The 17,066-nt window shown below is 42.2% G+C and overlaps 1 protein-coding gene across 1 annotated transcript; it reads right to left on the reverse strand.

The window, feature by feature from the left end:
- Nucleotides 1–35: 35 nt before the first annotated feature.
- On the reverse strand, nt 36–17,065 carry LOC141411386 (ubiquitin carboxyl-terminal hydrolase 17-like protein 13). The gene is made up of 5 exons (XM_074042874.1): nt 16,888–17,065; nt 11,281–11,858; nt 10,875–11,070; nt 1,961–3,340; nt 36–91 (listed from the first exon to the last, which is right to left on the reverse strand). Exons 1-5 carry the CDS (start codon nt 17,063–17,065, stop codon nt 36–38), a joined length of 2,388 nt encoding a protein of 795 aa, XP_073898975.1.
- Between the last annotated feature and the right edge of the window lies 1 nt (nt 17,066).

The following is a 17,066-nucleotide window of genomic DNA, read 5'->3' on the forward strand; positions in this document are numbered from 1 at the left end:
CTGAGCTCCTTTGGCATCCTGTGTTAATGAACTTGTCATCCACATGCAAACTCTTGTCTTTGATGGTCAGGTTTGCCCTTTTTCTTCATTCCTCATGCACAAAAAACAGGGTGTAACACTTCCCATAAAGCAGGTCAGAAGAGAAACATGGAGATCAATACCCTTAACATTCTTGCTGGCCATGTATTTGCATGGGTTGTGAAAGGTTGTGGTGATAACGACCCCAGTAGGATGGAGCGCCCCTTCCCACCAACTCTGCGGTATCCCCACTATCTCTTCTAACATCACCCTAGAGAAACTTCTGTTTTCTATCCCTGAATTTAGTGTAAATCTGTCCTGATCCCCTAAGATGCATGAGTCAAAGCTGTTCTCCCTTCCACTCATTATTCCCCCAAATCCATGCACATAAAGAGATTCAACGAAATAATTTTTATAAATATTGTAGTAAGATATATACATTGTCCAGGAGGCGATTCCTACTAATGATTCCTATTAATTTCATACTGTGCACAATTTACACGGCACCCATATTAGCTACTCATCAGGGTTCTCCCCAGGACACTGGAAGCAATTGAAGGACTTTTTTTTACTTCTGCATCATATATAAATATGAAGCCCATGTACCATATATGGTCCCCTTAATCTCCTAGGATGCCTTCACACCTCCAACTAGCGAAGCAGCCCAAAACACCTGCTACCCAATTACTTTCCTCCTTGTATAAAATTAATATTCATGTTTATGTTCAAAGTGGTAACTCCCTGTATTCCCTCTGTGGGAGTGCCTTACTTTTGTCTGTTCATCCCTTTCCCTTATTATCCCTTCCCCCTGTACCTCCCACGACCCTATTTTGAACAGCTGTCAGGACACATTCTACTTTCCTCCACCTTGCCATGTTGTGGTACGCAACTTGCCTGATGGTCTATCATTGTCTTTTCTGTTCCCTCTCTCCCTGAGTTCCATACACTTGTTCCACTGGTTCCAAAGTGCTCTACATCTCACTGAGTATATAGTCATAACTCTTTTTGTTCATTAGCTGCTCTTTGCACTCATCTTCTTCTTATGAGACAAAAGATGCCCATCAATGCAGAAACCAAGATTCATTGGCAAAAACACATTTCCTGTGTACATCACTGCATGGATAAGCCAGAGCATTTCCCTCACACCCGTCAGTGCCTGTGATCCTTCATACATATGATTGCAGTCCACACAGGATCACTGCAGGCAGCACTGCATCCTGTGTGTCCCTGGCAAATGCTGACCACAGGGCACTTCTCTCAGCTCACCTGCAACTGCTCAGTGGATATCCAGATGTTGCTGTCAGCATCTCATGTTGGCAAAGCAGAGTGGGTGTGCACATGGGTCTCAGTATTTAGGCAAGTACACAGGAAGGATTATCTTTTTGTAATCTTTATTTGGTGAGACAAAAAGAAAAGGAAGAACTTAAAACTGCAATACCAAAAATGAAAACATCCTACAAATTAGTAAGTTTTCTGAACCCAAATACCTTTTATGTAAATCTGCTGCACTCCTATCAGCTTCTTAAACTTTAATCGATTTATGTTGAGTGAACTCATCCAATGCAAGGCTCTCACTGACCATTATCTTTTGACAATTTTATAGCATTCAAAGACATATACTAAAAATGGGCCGTTTCTCAGGGCCTATTCTCTACAGAAAATTACACAGCACAGGATATTGAAAAAGAAACCCGAGACATCAAAACAAAAGGTCTATTTTCTGAAACAATTGGTAATGTGTTTTCACATGATCTTTACATAAATGCTTCTCATTTACAGAGATCATGCTCACAAATCCCACTTGCCCTCTCTGGAGCACTCTGACCCTGTTCAGTTGTCTCTTCCCCTGAAGGAGAGCAGTTCATGAAGTGAAATCATGAGAATACAAGGAGAGACTTCTTGCGCTGCTTGTTCTTCCTCTTGTTAGCTCTGGGGCACACACCCACACAAGGAAGGTGGCCAGTGTCCTTGGAACACTGGGCAGGCAGGTAAATTTCCTTTTCAGTGTGATTTTTTCTCATGCCCACCCTGTACTTTGATGGGTGAATCATGATTCCATTGGAAGGCAGGGTGCCTTCTATTTTCCGGATGTTGAATTCAGACTTTGGCCGGTTTTGTTGTTGGAGGATTTTCCACTGGTCTAAGGTGATTTCTTTTGTTGCTGAATCTTCCTTGTGCCCGCAGGGTTCTCCAACTTGCATGTTGGACGGTCTGTGAAGCTCTCTTTGTTGCGCTCCCATGTCCTGGTCTGCCACCTCCAGGAGACTTTGTTCCTCACAATGAGAGAAACCAATACTGTGTCCATTGAGCTCACTCTTCTGAACATAAAAGAGGACATAAGCTTGCCTATTCAGCACAGATGTAATGCCACAGGGAGTTACCTTGGCATCATCCATTTCATACCAGTGTCCGTTGCCAGCTTTTATGTAACACAAGTAGTGCCCGCTGTGGCAGCTCAACCCAGCATGGACCAGTACAGCATACAGGACATACACAAGTGGTTCTGTGTTCTGGTGAGACATATACGGTTGCATATCAATACACTCTGGGTATTGCACGACCCTGCCGATTTTAACACCCGTGAAATCACAGAACCTTTTCAACACAAGGATAAGAACCTTGGGGACCGTTTTCAAAGTCAGTGTCTTGGTAGCAGGCACTCTACTTAAACAAGTAGCACAATCATAGGCCTCTTCCCCATCCAGATTTTCAGGCTTTACTAAACATTTTAATGCTTCCTGGACACTCTGAGCTGCCTTGATATCCAGACTTATATCCAGATAGGGGTCAAAGGTATCAGAAATGCCATGGCACCGGAGGCACTTGATTTGAGACCTCCAGTATCCTCCAAAGAGCTGACAGACTAGGCTGGTGTTCTCAGCCTGAGGATCCAAATCCTTGTGCCCAAGCAGGCATGAATTCTGCATTGCACCCAAAACAAACATCAGAAACTCATGGGCATCTTCCTGCTTATATTTATGGAAACCAGTCACCAGGGCCCTCAAAGGCTGGATCACCTTCCCAGAGTGCTGGAGAGCTCTTATCACGTGAGCTTGCAAAATACAAATCATGCAGGTGTTCAGTGGACAACAGGTCTGGGAGTGCTCCTGGGACAGCATATAGTTGGCAAGAGGGGCTGTGTATGTCAGACACTGCAGTGTGGCATTCATGTAGCAGGTGTTCCCCAGGTTCTGCAGCCCAGCACCAACCACATAAGGTTGCTTCCTAGTCACACAGAATTTCTCCTTGGGAGCTTTGTCTGTTGCCAACACACTCTCATGCTTATTAACATCTGCATCTTCCCAAGAGGGCACCCCCTGGGCTAAAGGTCAAAAACACACAAAAGGACTTTTAGCAACAGGACAATTGAAAGTAGAGAATCTGTTTTGGAAACACATAAGACTCAGACTTACCTCTCCAGTGGTGTTGAGCAGCCTCCATTTCTGCAGGAGCAAGAATCCCCAATTTTTCTAGCTGGAACTTCCAGTAACTGAGGAGTCCTTTTTCCCTCTGAGGAAGTCTCCAATGACTGACCTTTGGAGCGCTTGGCCTTTTTCTATCCCCATTTGCCACGCCCCATCAGTTCACACAAGTTCCACCAATCACCTTCCAGAACTCAATGTCATCTGCTTTAAAGGGCTTGGTCTTTCCTTATCCCTGAGACTTCAAGGTTGTCCCTTCCCCAATTTCTATATCAACAAACACGATCAAGGGGAGACACAATGGTTTACGGACCTCACGCCCAGATCACAATGAGAAAAACCAATCAGTTGCATTTCCTTCTACTGGAAAGAGTATGGGGCAAATTATGGAATTTACAAAGGAAGCCCATAGAGTTGGCAAACCCAATGCCACACAGTAAACAAAAATAGTACAATAAAGAAAGGAAAAAAATGCAAAGACGAAATAAACCATTAAATAAGCTGGTGGAACTGTGACATTGCCATACTCATATAGGTTTGTGTTAATTATGGGAAATCTAAGTCTGGGAATATTGTGAAGCAGCTGCAGAAAAATGAAAAGGTCTTGATATAAAGCCCCAATACCATCAAAGAGAAAATGTACAATACTTTTTGACTATTGAATACACAAAAGAAAAAGTCTTATTGAAACACAGAAAGAGTTATTTTTCAAAAAGCAGTCAAAATTTGAAGCAGATTTTAGTTGGGTTGTGTAAAGAGAGACAGAGGAAGCAAAGTACATTATATGCATGTATGCAGATATCATAATGAAACCACTCATATTGTACAATTAATGGGCACTAGTAAAAAATACTATGAATGATATGAGAAAGAAAGAAATTCTAAGGCTGGGCACATGGCCAAGCCTCTGCATATTCAGCTCAAGGCCTTGACTTCAAACCCCAAACCATCAAACACATATAGACAAGCTTTTATGAGTTTCTGAGATATTTCTGAACCCATTGTTAAGGGGTTCTTTTCACTTAGTTGTTTCTCTATCTCCGTATTTAATGAACATAAATTCTTCAAGATGGGAAGTACTTTTAAATTGGTCCAAGTAAACCTGTGAAGAAACTTGTCACACAAACTTTCCATCTCAGAGATTATGAGATTCTATCTGATAGGATTAGGATGATTGCATTAAAGACTTCAGAGAAACTTGTAATGGCATAGGTAGACTGTCTCTAAAAGAAATAACCCCCCACAAAATCACTGGAAAAAACACCCACAAGACAGTACATGTAGATTAGTTAGAACGTTTTCCTTTCTTCTTGGACATCTGGAGTTCCACCATAGCATTGAAAAGAAAGCAACTCTTATTTGCATTTCCTTCCAGGATACTGGAGAAAATTCACGTGGGCAAAGTCATCTCCCCAGGGACTTTGAAGAGTCCCAGCAGTGTCACATGATCACCATTACGCATCCCACCTAAGGGAAACATCGTCAATCTCCTAATCTTTCAGCTGCAAATGGTAATGTGGTGTTGTGGCAGTTCTATCATTTCAAGGCATGGGTGTCTACCTCCCTTCTCTACTCATATGGATTTAGTAAGACAAAACAAAAATAGAAAAAAAAAAAGCACAAAATGAACAGTTCTGAATCTGAACAGGGAAAACACCAACGCAAAGAAATACCTGAATATTTGCTCTCTTTCGTGTTTTTGAGGCTACTGGACTGAGAACTTTTGCTTTCTTGGCAAGAGGACTACAAGATTCCCAACGGAAATATTCTAGACAGGAATCTTCAGCACGCATATGACGATTTCAATTTCCCCCCTAACCATTTATTTACTTACTTATTGATTGATTTATTTGTTTGTTGGTTTATGTTTAAATTAGGATACATTCCTTGGACACAGGGTATTCATTTTGACAGTTCCATGCATGTTTTCATTTTGCCTCTTACATTACCCCAGGTTTTGTGTAGCTCATCTCCTTCCTAGTCAACTTGGGGCAATTGCAGCATGTTTCCTTCTTATCGTTCCTAATGCTTTTTAATTCCACGGACCACATTCTCTTGCTTGAATCCCCTCCTTTACCATACCTTGTCCCACACTTACACCCTACCACATGCATTATCTATTTTACAGTTATGTAGTTTATACTGAATTTCTAAGTTGAAGTATCCTGCTGGGTTGTAGTTAACTTTTGTCAGTTCCACAGCATTTATTTCTCTTCCTTTAGCCATAACCCAAGCCCTATCCTTCAAGACCTTTGATACATGTTTCAGAAATGTCACGAGTACAGTTGAAAAGACATTTGACAATAATGTGCAATCCAAACCATAACTTCTACAACTGAGCAAAGAAAAGCAAAAAGCAAAGTATGTAAGGCTTAGTGTGAATTCTTTGTGGCCTGTGAAATGCTATCTTAGTTTCAATAAACCATTTCATTTCTTGTTTTACACATTGTGATGGAACTCAGGACTTTGTCTACTTTACAAAATGACTCCATAACTGAGTTACTTATGATAACTGGGGCTTTTAATGCTGTTGTAGTGGGTTTCTTACCAAAGGTCTAACTCTGTCCCCCAAGGTTTTCTTGCTGTCTCTTGGTAGCCCACGAAGGTCTCTACTTCCAATCGATCTGCCTCAAACTCCAAAGAGCTGGGGTTTCAGCCGTGCCCCACCATGCCTAGGTCAGACAAAATAATATTCCACTTAGAACCTACACATACATATCCCCATACTCCTCCCACTCTACTCCAGTCTGAGCCATGTTTTTGAAAACAAACTGGAAAAAGTACTGAATATGAATTCATGTGGCTTCATTGTGTCTGCCAGCATGATTTCAACCTGACAAATTGTAGACACACAGTTTCACACAGGATGCAGATTCCTGGTTGCCTGTGGAAAGGTAAGTGAGAATGGTGACTCCCCAAAACTTTTATGTAGCTTCACCTGACTCCTGTGATTGCAGACATCACCCAATCCACTCATCTTCATCCATAAACCTCACGTAACATAATGTCTCACATCAAAACTTGTGTGACTTCTCTTTACCAACTCTAACCACTAGAAGAAACTTAAATCTATTTTCACTCTTACTAATATGTCTTTATTAAAAAAAAACCCAAACGAATCAATAAACAACTAATGGTTAAAGGACGGTCAATGATATACACAAAGCTGTGCAGAATGAGTTGCACCTTTTTCAGTGGTACTGGGGACACAACTCAGGGTCTCATGGTCATGAGGATTTTATGCCATATACTTGAGACATATTTCCAGGCCTAGATTTCAACTACAGAAAATTAACCTAGGAGTTATGACCCCTTCACTCTGCCCAACTGTTTAAAACGTGTATGTGTTTGTATGTGGGTATACTTTTGATTGTGTTTCTCTGTATTACAATGTGTATATGGTTTTGTTTTGTGCCTGTCGGGCTGTATGCTCATGTCCTTAAGTGCACTTCCTTCCTAGCAGATCACGACCATGGCTATGGTACAGCTGGAAGGAGAGATAGGGCTGAGCTCTCCAAAGAGCAGCCACCAGCCTCTTCCCAAAGGAGACAGGTAACAGGAAACAGTGCACTCCTTCCTGTGTACTCATATGCGGGGTACATCACCCCTTCAAATAGCCAAATACATCAGCAGAGAAGCTGCCCAAAAATTTCGGTTCCGACTCTTTTACACTTTGGGAATTTTCTGGGAGAGTCTTGACGGCATCCATAGGAACTTGATACACTTGAGTGTCCTTGTTTCCTGCTGCTGGCTTGTAAATATGAAAGCCTCAGGGATTCAGGCTCGATGACATGGGGAACATGCATGTGAACTCACTACTGACTGGGGCTCTCTGTCCCCAGAAGCCCTCTCTGAAGTGCAGATGTAGTTATCAGATCCTGGCCTGGTGAAGCCTTCCTACACCCTGTCCTTCTGTTGTGCATTCTCTGGGGACTCCGTCAAAAGTGCTAGATGATCTGCCATCAGTTGTATCTTCCATAATTCAGGGTAGGAGCTGCACTTTATAGGACATGCCTATAGAGGGGGAACTTTGAATACAACCCATCCCTGAGGAGTTGATACTCCACGAGAGTTAGTCATCCACGCAACACATCTTCCCACAGCTGAGCTCTGTGACTACAGTGGAAAAACGGGTGTTTAGGTGTGTGAGGGACACAGTGAGGGCACTTCATTGATGCAGGGAACACGGGCCTGGACTCTAAGAGGCTCACAAGACTCACAGAGTCCTGAATATCAGACAAGAAGCAATGGAAGGATGGAAAACCTACACACTTCCTGTTTGACTTAATAGATTCTCTCTCCTCTCCTACATCGCAGCTGCACCAGTGATGTCCCTTCTCTGTTCCCATGTTTGTCTTCCCTCATGTTCTCACTGTGGCAATAAATTAGAAGTGACTTTGCCTCTTTAACGTGTACTGGGTGTAGGCAGTAGATATGAGACAGTTACCATTTCCCATATGATCTTCTTTTTCTCCTTGACCCACAAAATATATACACTGTACTCAAAATCTTCTCTTTGGTGTTGTGTGCTGATTAATGTCCCTACAAATTCATAAAAGGCAGCCCTATGTTAAAAGGTAGACTAATTGGAGTGTTAATATCAAAGGGTAGGAAAGCTTGAATGACTTCATAAAACTTGGACTCATCCATCACATCCATCAGTGTATGTCTTCCTAGGGGAAGGAGATTCACACACTAGGGCATAGAGTGCTCACTTTCATATTCATTCCTTCATTCCTTCCTTCTTTTATTCCTCTCTAAATATACCTCTCTTGTCTACTCTCTCGTCTCCTCTTTTTCTCTTCTCATTCATCTCTCTTGCTCTCTTTCTCTCTCTCTTTCTCTCTCTGTCACTCTCTCTGTCTCTCTCTATCACCTTCCATGACAAACTCTCTCACTTTCAATCTCCGTGTTTCTTAGGACACAAATGATTTGGAACAGTGACATGCCATCTCGGAACGTGTTCGCTGTTATGTATTGTGAGGAATGATTTTTTCCAACCACCACCAAACACAGTTTAGGACTGAATACTGCCACCAGGTCCTCTTCACGCAGATATGTGAACACCTCACCCATGTGGGTAGCCTTACCTCACACTGTGGCTGAGCTCCTTTGGCATCCTGTGTTAATGAACTTGTCATCCACATGCAAACTCTTGTCTTTGATGGTCAGGTTTGCCCTTTTTCTTCATTCCTCATGCACAAAAAACAGGGTGTAACACTTCCCATAAAGCAGGTCAGAAGAGAAACATGGAGATCAATACCCTTAACATTCTTGCTGGCCATGTATTTGCATGGGTTGTGAAAGGTTGTGGTGATAACGACCCCAGTTGGATGGAGCGCCCCTTCCCACCAACTCTGCGGTATCCCCACTATCTCTTCTAACATCACCCTAGAGAAACTTCTGTTTTCTATCCCTGAATTTAGTGTAAATCTGTCCTGATCCCCTAAGGTGCATGAGTCAAAGCTGTTCTCCCTTCCACTCATTATTCCCCCAAATCCATGCACATAAAGAGATTCAACGAAATAATTTTTATAAATATTGTAGTAAGATATATACGTTGTCCAGGAGGCGATTCCTACTAATGATTCCTATTAATTTCATACTGTGCACAATTTACACGGCACCCATATTAGCTACTCATCAGGATTCTCCCCAGGACACTGGAAGCAATTGAAGGACTTTTTTTTACTTCTGCATCATATATAAATATGAAGCCCTTGTACCATATATGGTCTCCTTAATCTCCTAGGTTGACTTCACACCTCCAACTAGCGAAGCAGCCCAAAACACCTGCTACCCAATTACTTTCCTCCTTGTATAAAATTAATATTCATGTTTATGTTCAAAGTGGTAACTCCCTGTATTCCCTCTGTGGGAGTGCCTTACTTTTGTCTGTTCATCCCTTTCCCTTATTATCCCTTCCCCCTGTACCTCCCACGACCCTCTTTTGAACAGCTGTGAGGACACATTCTACTTTCCTCCACCTTGCCATGTTATGGTACGCAACTTTGCTGATGGTCTATCATTGTCTTTTCTGTTCCCTCCCTCCCTGAGTTCCATACACTTGTTCCACTGGTTCCAAAGTGCTCTACATCTCACTGAGTATATAGTCATAACTCTTTTTGTTCATTAGCTGCTCTTTGCACTCATCTTCTTCTTATGAGACAAAAGATGCCCATCAATGCAGAAACCAAGATTCATTGGCAAAAACACATTTCCTGTGTACATCACTGCATGGATAAGCCAGAGCATTTCCCTCACACCCGTCAGTGCCTGTGATCCTTCATACATATGATTGCAGTCCACACAGGATCACTGCAGGCAGCACTGCATCCTGTGTGTCCCTGGCAAATGCTGACCACAGGGCACTTCTCTCAGCTCACCTGCAACTGCTCAGTGGATATCCAGATGTTGCTGTCAGCATCTCATGTTGGCAAAGCAGAGTGGGTGTGCACATGGGTCTCAGTATTTAGGCAAGTACACAGGAAGGATTATCTTTTTGTAATCTTTATTTGGTGAGACAAAAAGAAAAGGAAGAACTTAAAACTGCAATACAAAAAATGAAAACATCCTACAAATTAGTAAGTTTTCTGAACCCAAATACCTTTTATGTAAATCTGCTGCACTCCTATCAGCTTCTTAAACTTTAATCGATTTATGTTGAGTGAACTCATCCAATGCAAGGCTCTCACTGACCATTATCTTTTGACAATTTTATAGCATTCAAAGACATATACTAAAAATGGGCCGTTTCTCAGGGCCTATTCTCTACAGAAAATTACACAGCACAGGATATTGAAAAAGAAACCCGAGACATCAAAACAAAAGGTCTATTTTCTGAAACAATTGGTAATGTGTTTTCACATGATCTTTACATAAATGCTTCTCCTTTACAGAGATCATGCTCACAAATCCCACTTGCCCTCTCTGGAGCACTCTGACCCTGTTCAGTTGTCTCTTCCCCTGAAGGAGAGCAGTTCATGAAGTGAAATCATGAGAATACAAGGAGAGACTTCTTGCGCTGCTTGTTCTTCCTCTTGTTAGCTCTGGGGCACACACCCACACAAGGAAGGTGGCCAGTGTCCTTGGAACACTGGGCAGGGAGGTAAATTTCCTTTTCAGTGTGATTTTTTCTCATGCCCACCCTGTACTTTGACGGGTGAATCATGATTCCATTGGAAGGCAGGGTGCCTTCTATTTTCCGGATGTTGAATTCAGACTTTGGCCGGTTTTGTTGTTGGAGGATTTTCCACTGGTCTAAGGTGATTTCTTTTGTTGCTGAATCTTCCTTGTGCCCGCAGGATTCTCCAACTTGCATGTTGGACGGTCTGTGAAGCTCTCTTTGTTGCGCTCCCATGTCCTGGTCTGCCACCTCCAGGAGACTTTGTTCCTCACAATGAGAGAAACCAATACTGTGTCCATTGAGCTCACTCTTCTGAACATAAAAGAGGACATAAGCTTGCCTATTCAGCACAGATGTAATGCCACAGGGAGTTACCTTGGCATCATCCATTCCATACCAGTGTCTGTTGCCAGCTTTTATGTAACACAAGTAGTGCCCGCTGTGGCAGCTCAACCCAGCATGGACCAGTACAGCATACAGGACATACACAAGTGGTTCTGTGTTCTGGTGAGACATATACGGTTGCATATCAATACACTCTGGGTATTGCACGACCCTGCCGATTTTAACACCCGTGAAATCACAGAACCTTTTCAACACAAGGATAAGAACCTTGGGGACCGTTTTCAAAGTCAGTGTCTTGGTAGCAGGCACTCTACTTAAACAAGTAGCACAATCATAGGCCTCTTCCCCATCCAGATTTTCAGGCTTTACTAAACATTTTAATGCTTCCTGGACACTCTGAGCTGCCTTGATATCCAGACTTATATCCAGATAGGGGTCAAAGGTATCAGAAATGCCATGGCACCGGAGGCACTTGATTTGAGACCTCCAGTATCCTCCAAAGAGCTGACAGACTAGGCTGGTGTTCTCAGCCTGAGGATCCAAATCCTTGTGCCCAGGCAGGCATGAATTCTGCATTGCACCCAAAACGAACATCAGAAACTCATGGGCATCTTCCTGCTTATATTTATGGAAACCAGTCACCAGGGCCCTCAAAGGCTGGATCACCTTCCCAGAGTGCTGGAGAGCTCTTATCATGTGAGCTTGCAAAATACAAATCATGCAGGTGTTCAGTGGACAACAGGTCTGGGAGTGCTCCTGGGACAGCATATAGTTGGCAAGAGGGGCTGTGTATGTCAGACACTGCAGTGTGGCATTCATGTAGCAGGTCTTCCCCAGGTTCTGCAGCCCAGCACCAACCACATAAGGTTGCTTCCAAGTCACACAGAATTTCTCCTTGGGAGCTTTGTCTGTTTCCAACACACTCTCATGCTTATTAACATCTGCATCTTCCCAAGAGGGCACCCCCTGGGCTAAAGGTCAAAAACACACAAAAGGACTTTTAGCAACAGGACAATTGAAAGTAGAGAATCTGTTTTGGAAACACATAAGACTCAGACTTACCTCTCCAGTGGTGTTGAGCAGCCTCCATTTCTGCAGGAGCAAGAATCCCCAATTTTTCTAGCTGGAACTTCCAGTAACTGAGGAGTCCTTTTTCCCTCTGAGGAAGTCTCCAATGACTGACCTTTGGAGCGCTTGGCCTTTTTCTATCCCCATTTGCCACGCCCCATCAGTTCACACAAGTTCCACCAATCACCTTCCAGAACTTAATGTCATCTGCTTTAAAGGGCTTGGTCTTTCCTTATCCCTGAGACTTCAAGGTTGTCCCTTCCCCAATTTCTATATCAACAAACACGATCAAGGGGAGACACAATGGTTTACGGACCTCACGCCCAGATCACAATGAGAAAAACCAATCAGTTGCATTTCCTTCTACTGGAAAGAGTATGGGGCAAATTATGGAATTTACAAAGGAAGCCCATACAGTTGGCAAACCCAATGCCACACAGTAAACAAAAATAGTACAATAAAGAAAGGAAAAAATGCAAAGACGAAATAAACCATTAAATAAGCTGGTGGAACTGTGACATTGCCATACTCATATAGGTTTGTGTTAATTATGGGAAATCTAAGTCTGGGAATATTGTGAAGCAGCTGCAGAAAAATGAAAAGGTCTTGATATAAAGCCCCAATACCATCAAAGAGAAAATGTACAATACTTTTTGACTATTGAATACACAAAAGAAATTGTCTTATTGAAACACAGAAAGAGTTATTTTTCAAAAAGCAGTCAAAATTTGAAGCAGATTTTAGTTGGGTTGTGTAAAGAGAGACAGAGGAAGCAAAGTACATTATATGCATGTATGCAGATATCATAATGAAACCACTCATATTGTACAATTAATGGGCACTAGTAAAAAATACTATGAATGATATGAGAAAGAAAGAAATTCTAAGGCTGGGCACATGGCCAAGCCTCTGCATATTCAGCTCAAGGCCTTGACTTCAAACCCCAAACCATCAAACACATATAGACAAGCTTTTATGAGTTTCTGAGATATTTCTGAACCCATTGTTAAGGGGTTCTTTTCACTTAGTTGTTTCTCTATCTCCATATTTAATGAACATAAATTCTTCAAGTTGGGAAGTACTTTTAAATTGGTCCAAGTAAACCTGTGAAGAAACTTGTCACACAAACTTTCCATCTCAGAGATTATGAGATTCTATCTGATAGGATTAGGATGATTGCATTAAAGACTTCAGAGAAACTTGTAATGGCATAGGTAGACTGTCTCTCAAAGAAATAACCCCCCACAAAATCACTGGAAAAAACACCCACAAGACAGTACATGTAGATTAGTTAGAACGTTTTCCTTTCTTCTTGGACATCTGGAGTTCCACCATAGCATTGAAAAGAAAGCAACTCTTATTTGCATTTCCTCCAGGATACTGGAGAAAATTCACGTGGGCAAAGTCATCTCCCCAGGGACTTTGAAGAGGCCCAGCAGTGTCACATGATCACCATTATGCATCCCACCTAAGGGAAACATTGTCAATCTCCTAATCTTTCAGCTGCAAATGGTAATGTGGTGTTGTGGCAGTTCTATCATTTCAAGGCATGGGTGTCTACCTCCCTTCTCTACTCATATATATTTAGTAAGACAAAACAAAAATAGAAAAAAAAAAGCACAAAATGAACAGTTCTGAATCTGAGCAGGGAAAACACCAACGCAAAGAAATACCTGAATATTTGCTCTCTTTCGTGTTTTTGAGGCTACTGGACTGAGAACTTTTGCTTTCTTGGAAAGAGGACTACAAGATTCCCAACGGAAATATTCTAGACAGGAATCTTCAGCACGCATATGACGATTTCAATTTCCCCCAAAATCATTTATTTACTTACTTATTGACTGATTTATTTGTTTGTTGGTTTATGTTTAAATTAGGATACATTCCTTGGACACAGGGTATTCATTTTGACAGTTCCATGCATGTTTTCATTTTGCCTCTTACATTACCCCAGGTTTTGTCTAGCTCAACTCCTTCCTAGTCAACTTGGGGCAATTGCAGCGTGTTTCCTTCTTATCGTTCCTAATGCTTTTTAATTCCACGGACCACATTCTCTTGCCTGAATCCCCTCCTTTACCATACCTTGTCCCACACTTACACCCTACCACATGCATTATCTATTTTACAGTTATGTAGTTTATACTGAATTTCTAAGTTGAAGTATCCTGCTGGGTTGTAGTTAACTTTTGTCAGTTCCACAGCATTTATTTCTCTTCCTTTAGCCATAACCCAAGCCCTATCCTTCAAGACCTTTGATACATGTTTCAGAAATGTCACGAGTACAGTTGAAAAGACATTTGACAATAATGTGCAATCCAAACCATAACTTCTACAACTGAGCAAAGAAAAGCAAAAAGCAAATTATGTAAGGCTTAGTGTGAATTCTTTGTGGCCTGTGAAATGCTATCTTAGTTTCAATAAACCATTTCATTTCTTGTTTTACACATTGTGATGGAACTCAGGACTTTGTCTACTTTACAAAATGACTGCATAACTGAGTTACTTATGATAACTGGGGCTTTTAATGCTGTTGTAGTGGGTTTCTTACCAAAGGTCTAACTCTGTCCCCCAAGGTTTTCTTGCTGTCTCTTGGTAGCCCACGAAGGTCTCTACTTCCAATCGATCTGCCTCAAACTCCAAAGAGCTGGGGTTTCAGCCGTGCCCCACCATGCCTAGGTCAGACAAAATAATATTCCACTCAGAACCTACACATACATATCCCCATACTCCTCCCACTCTACTCCAATCTGAGCCATGTTTTTGAAAACAAACTGGAAAAAGTACTGAATATGAATTCATGTGGCTTCATTGTGTCTGCCAGCATGATTTCAACCTGACAAATTGTAGACACACAGTTTCACACAGGATGCAGATTCCTGGTTGCCTGAGGAAAGGTAAGTGAGAATGGTGACTCCCCAAAACTTTTATGTAGCTTCACCTGACTCCTGTGATTGCAGACATCACCCAATCCACTCATCTTCATCCATAAACCTCACGTAACATAATGTCTCACATCAAAACTTGTGTGACTTCTCTTTACCAACTCTAACCACTAGAAGAAACTTAAATCTATTTTCACTCTTACTAATATGTCTTTATTAAAAAAAAACCCAAACGAATCAATAAACAACTAACTGTTAAAGGACGGTCAATGAAATACACAAAGCTGTGCAGAATGAGTTGCACCTTTTTCAGTGGTACTGGGGACACAACTCAGGGTCTCATGGTCATGAGGATTTTATGCCATATACTTGAGACATATTTCCAGCCCTAGATTTCAACTGCAGAAAATTAACCTACGAGTTATGACCCCTTCACTCTGCCCAACTGTTTAAAACGTGTATGTGTTTTTATGTGGGTATACATTTGATTGTGTTTCTCTGTATTACAATGTGTATATGGTTTTGTTTTGTGCCTGTCGGGCTGTATGCTCATGTCCTTAAGTGCACTTCCTTCCTAGCAGATCACGACCATGGCTATGGTACAGCTGGAAGGAGAGATAGGTCTGAGCTCTCCAAAGAGCAGCCACCAGCCTCTTCCCAAAGGAGACAGGTAACAGGAAACAGTGCACTCCTTCCTGTGTACTCATATGCGGGGTACATCACCCCTTCAAATAGCCAAATACATCAGCAGAGAAGCTGCCCAAAAATTTCGGTTCCGACTCTTTTACACTTTGGGAATTTTCTGGGAGAGTCTCAACGGCATCCATAGGAACTTCACACACTTGAGTGTCCTTGTTTCCTGCTGCTGGCTTGTAAATATGAAAGCCTCAGGGATTCAGGCTCGATGACATGGGGAACATGCATGTGAACTCACTACTGACTGGGGCTCTCTGTCCCCAGAAGCCCTCTCTGAAGTGCAGATGTAGTTATCAGATCCTGGCCTGGTGAAGCCCTCCTACACCCTGTCCTTCTGTTGTGCATTCTCTGGGGACTCCGTCAAAAGTGCTAGATGATCTGCCATCAGTTGTATCTTCCATAATTCAGGGTAGGAGCTGCACTTTATATGACATGCCTATAGAGGGGGAACTTTGAATACAACCCATCCCTGACGAGTTGATACTCCACGAGAGTTAGTCATCCACGCAACACATCTTCCCACAGCTGAGCTCTGTGACTACAGTGGAAAAACGGGTGTTTGGGTGTGTGAGGGACACAGTGAGGGCACTTCATTGATGCAGGGAACACGGGCCTGGACTCTAAGAGGCTCACAAGACTCACAGAGTCCTGAATATCAGACAAGAAGCAATGGAAGGATGGAAAACCTACACACTTCCTGTTTGACTTAATAGATTCTCTCTCCTCTCCTACATCGCAGCTGCACCAGTGATGTCCCTTCTCTGTTCCCATGTTTGTCTTCCCTCATGTTCTCACTGTGGCAATAAATTAGAAGTGACTTTGCCTCTTTAACGTGTACTGGGTGTAGGCAGTAGATACGAGACAGTTACCATTTCCCATATGATCTTCTTTTTCTCCTTGACCCACAAAATATATACAGTGTACTCAAAATCTTCTCTTTGGTGTTGTGTGCTGATTAATGTCCCTACAAATTCATAAAAGGCAGCCCTATGTTAAAAGGTAGACTAATTGGAGTGTTAATATCAAAGGGTAGGAAAGCTTGAATGACTTCATAAAACTTGGACTCATCCATCACATCCATCAGTGTATGTCTTCCTAGGGGAAGGAGATTCACACACTAGGGCATAGAGTGCTCACTTTCATATTCATTCCTTCATTCCTTCCTTCTTTTATTCCTTGCTAAATATACCTCTCTTGTCTACTCTCTCGTCTCCTCTTTTTCTCTTCTCATTCATCTCTCTTGCTCTCTTTCTCTCTCTCTTTCTCTCTCTGTCACTCTCTCTGTCTCTCTCTGTCTCTCTCTATCACCTTCCATGACAAACTCTCTCACTTTCAATCTCCGTGTTTCTTAGGACACAAATGATTTGGAACAGTGACATGCCATCTCGGAACGTGTTCGCTGTTATGTATTGTGAGGAATGATTTTTTCCAACCACCACCAAACACAGTTTAGGACTGAATACTGCCACCAGGTCCTCTTCACGCAGATATGTGAACACCTCACCCATG

This window comes from Castor canadensis, chromosome 10, assembly GCF_047511655.1.
Source record: "Castor canadensis chromosome 10, mCasCan1.hap1v2, whole genome shotgun sequence".
Taxonomy (NCBI): Eukaryota; Metazoa; Chordata; class Mammalia; order Rodentia; family Castoridae; genus Castor; species Castor canadensis.

Excerpts from the sequence above, each read along its gene's own strand:
- LOC141411386 (XM_074042874.1), bottom strand. The coding sequence starts at position 17,065 with ATGGGTGAGGTGTTCACATATCTGCGTGAAGAGGACCTGGTGGCAGTA. Across the intron at positions 11,071-11,280 it reads AGGAAGCATTAAAATGTTTA|AACACAGAACCACTTGTGTA; the intron begins GTAAAGCCTGAA and ends ATGTCTCACCAG. Across the intron at positions 92-1,960 it reads TGGCCACCTTCCTTGTGTGG|GAATGAAGAAAAAGGGCAAA; the intron begins GTGTGTGCCCCA and ends TTTGTGCATGAG.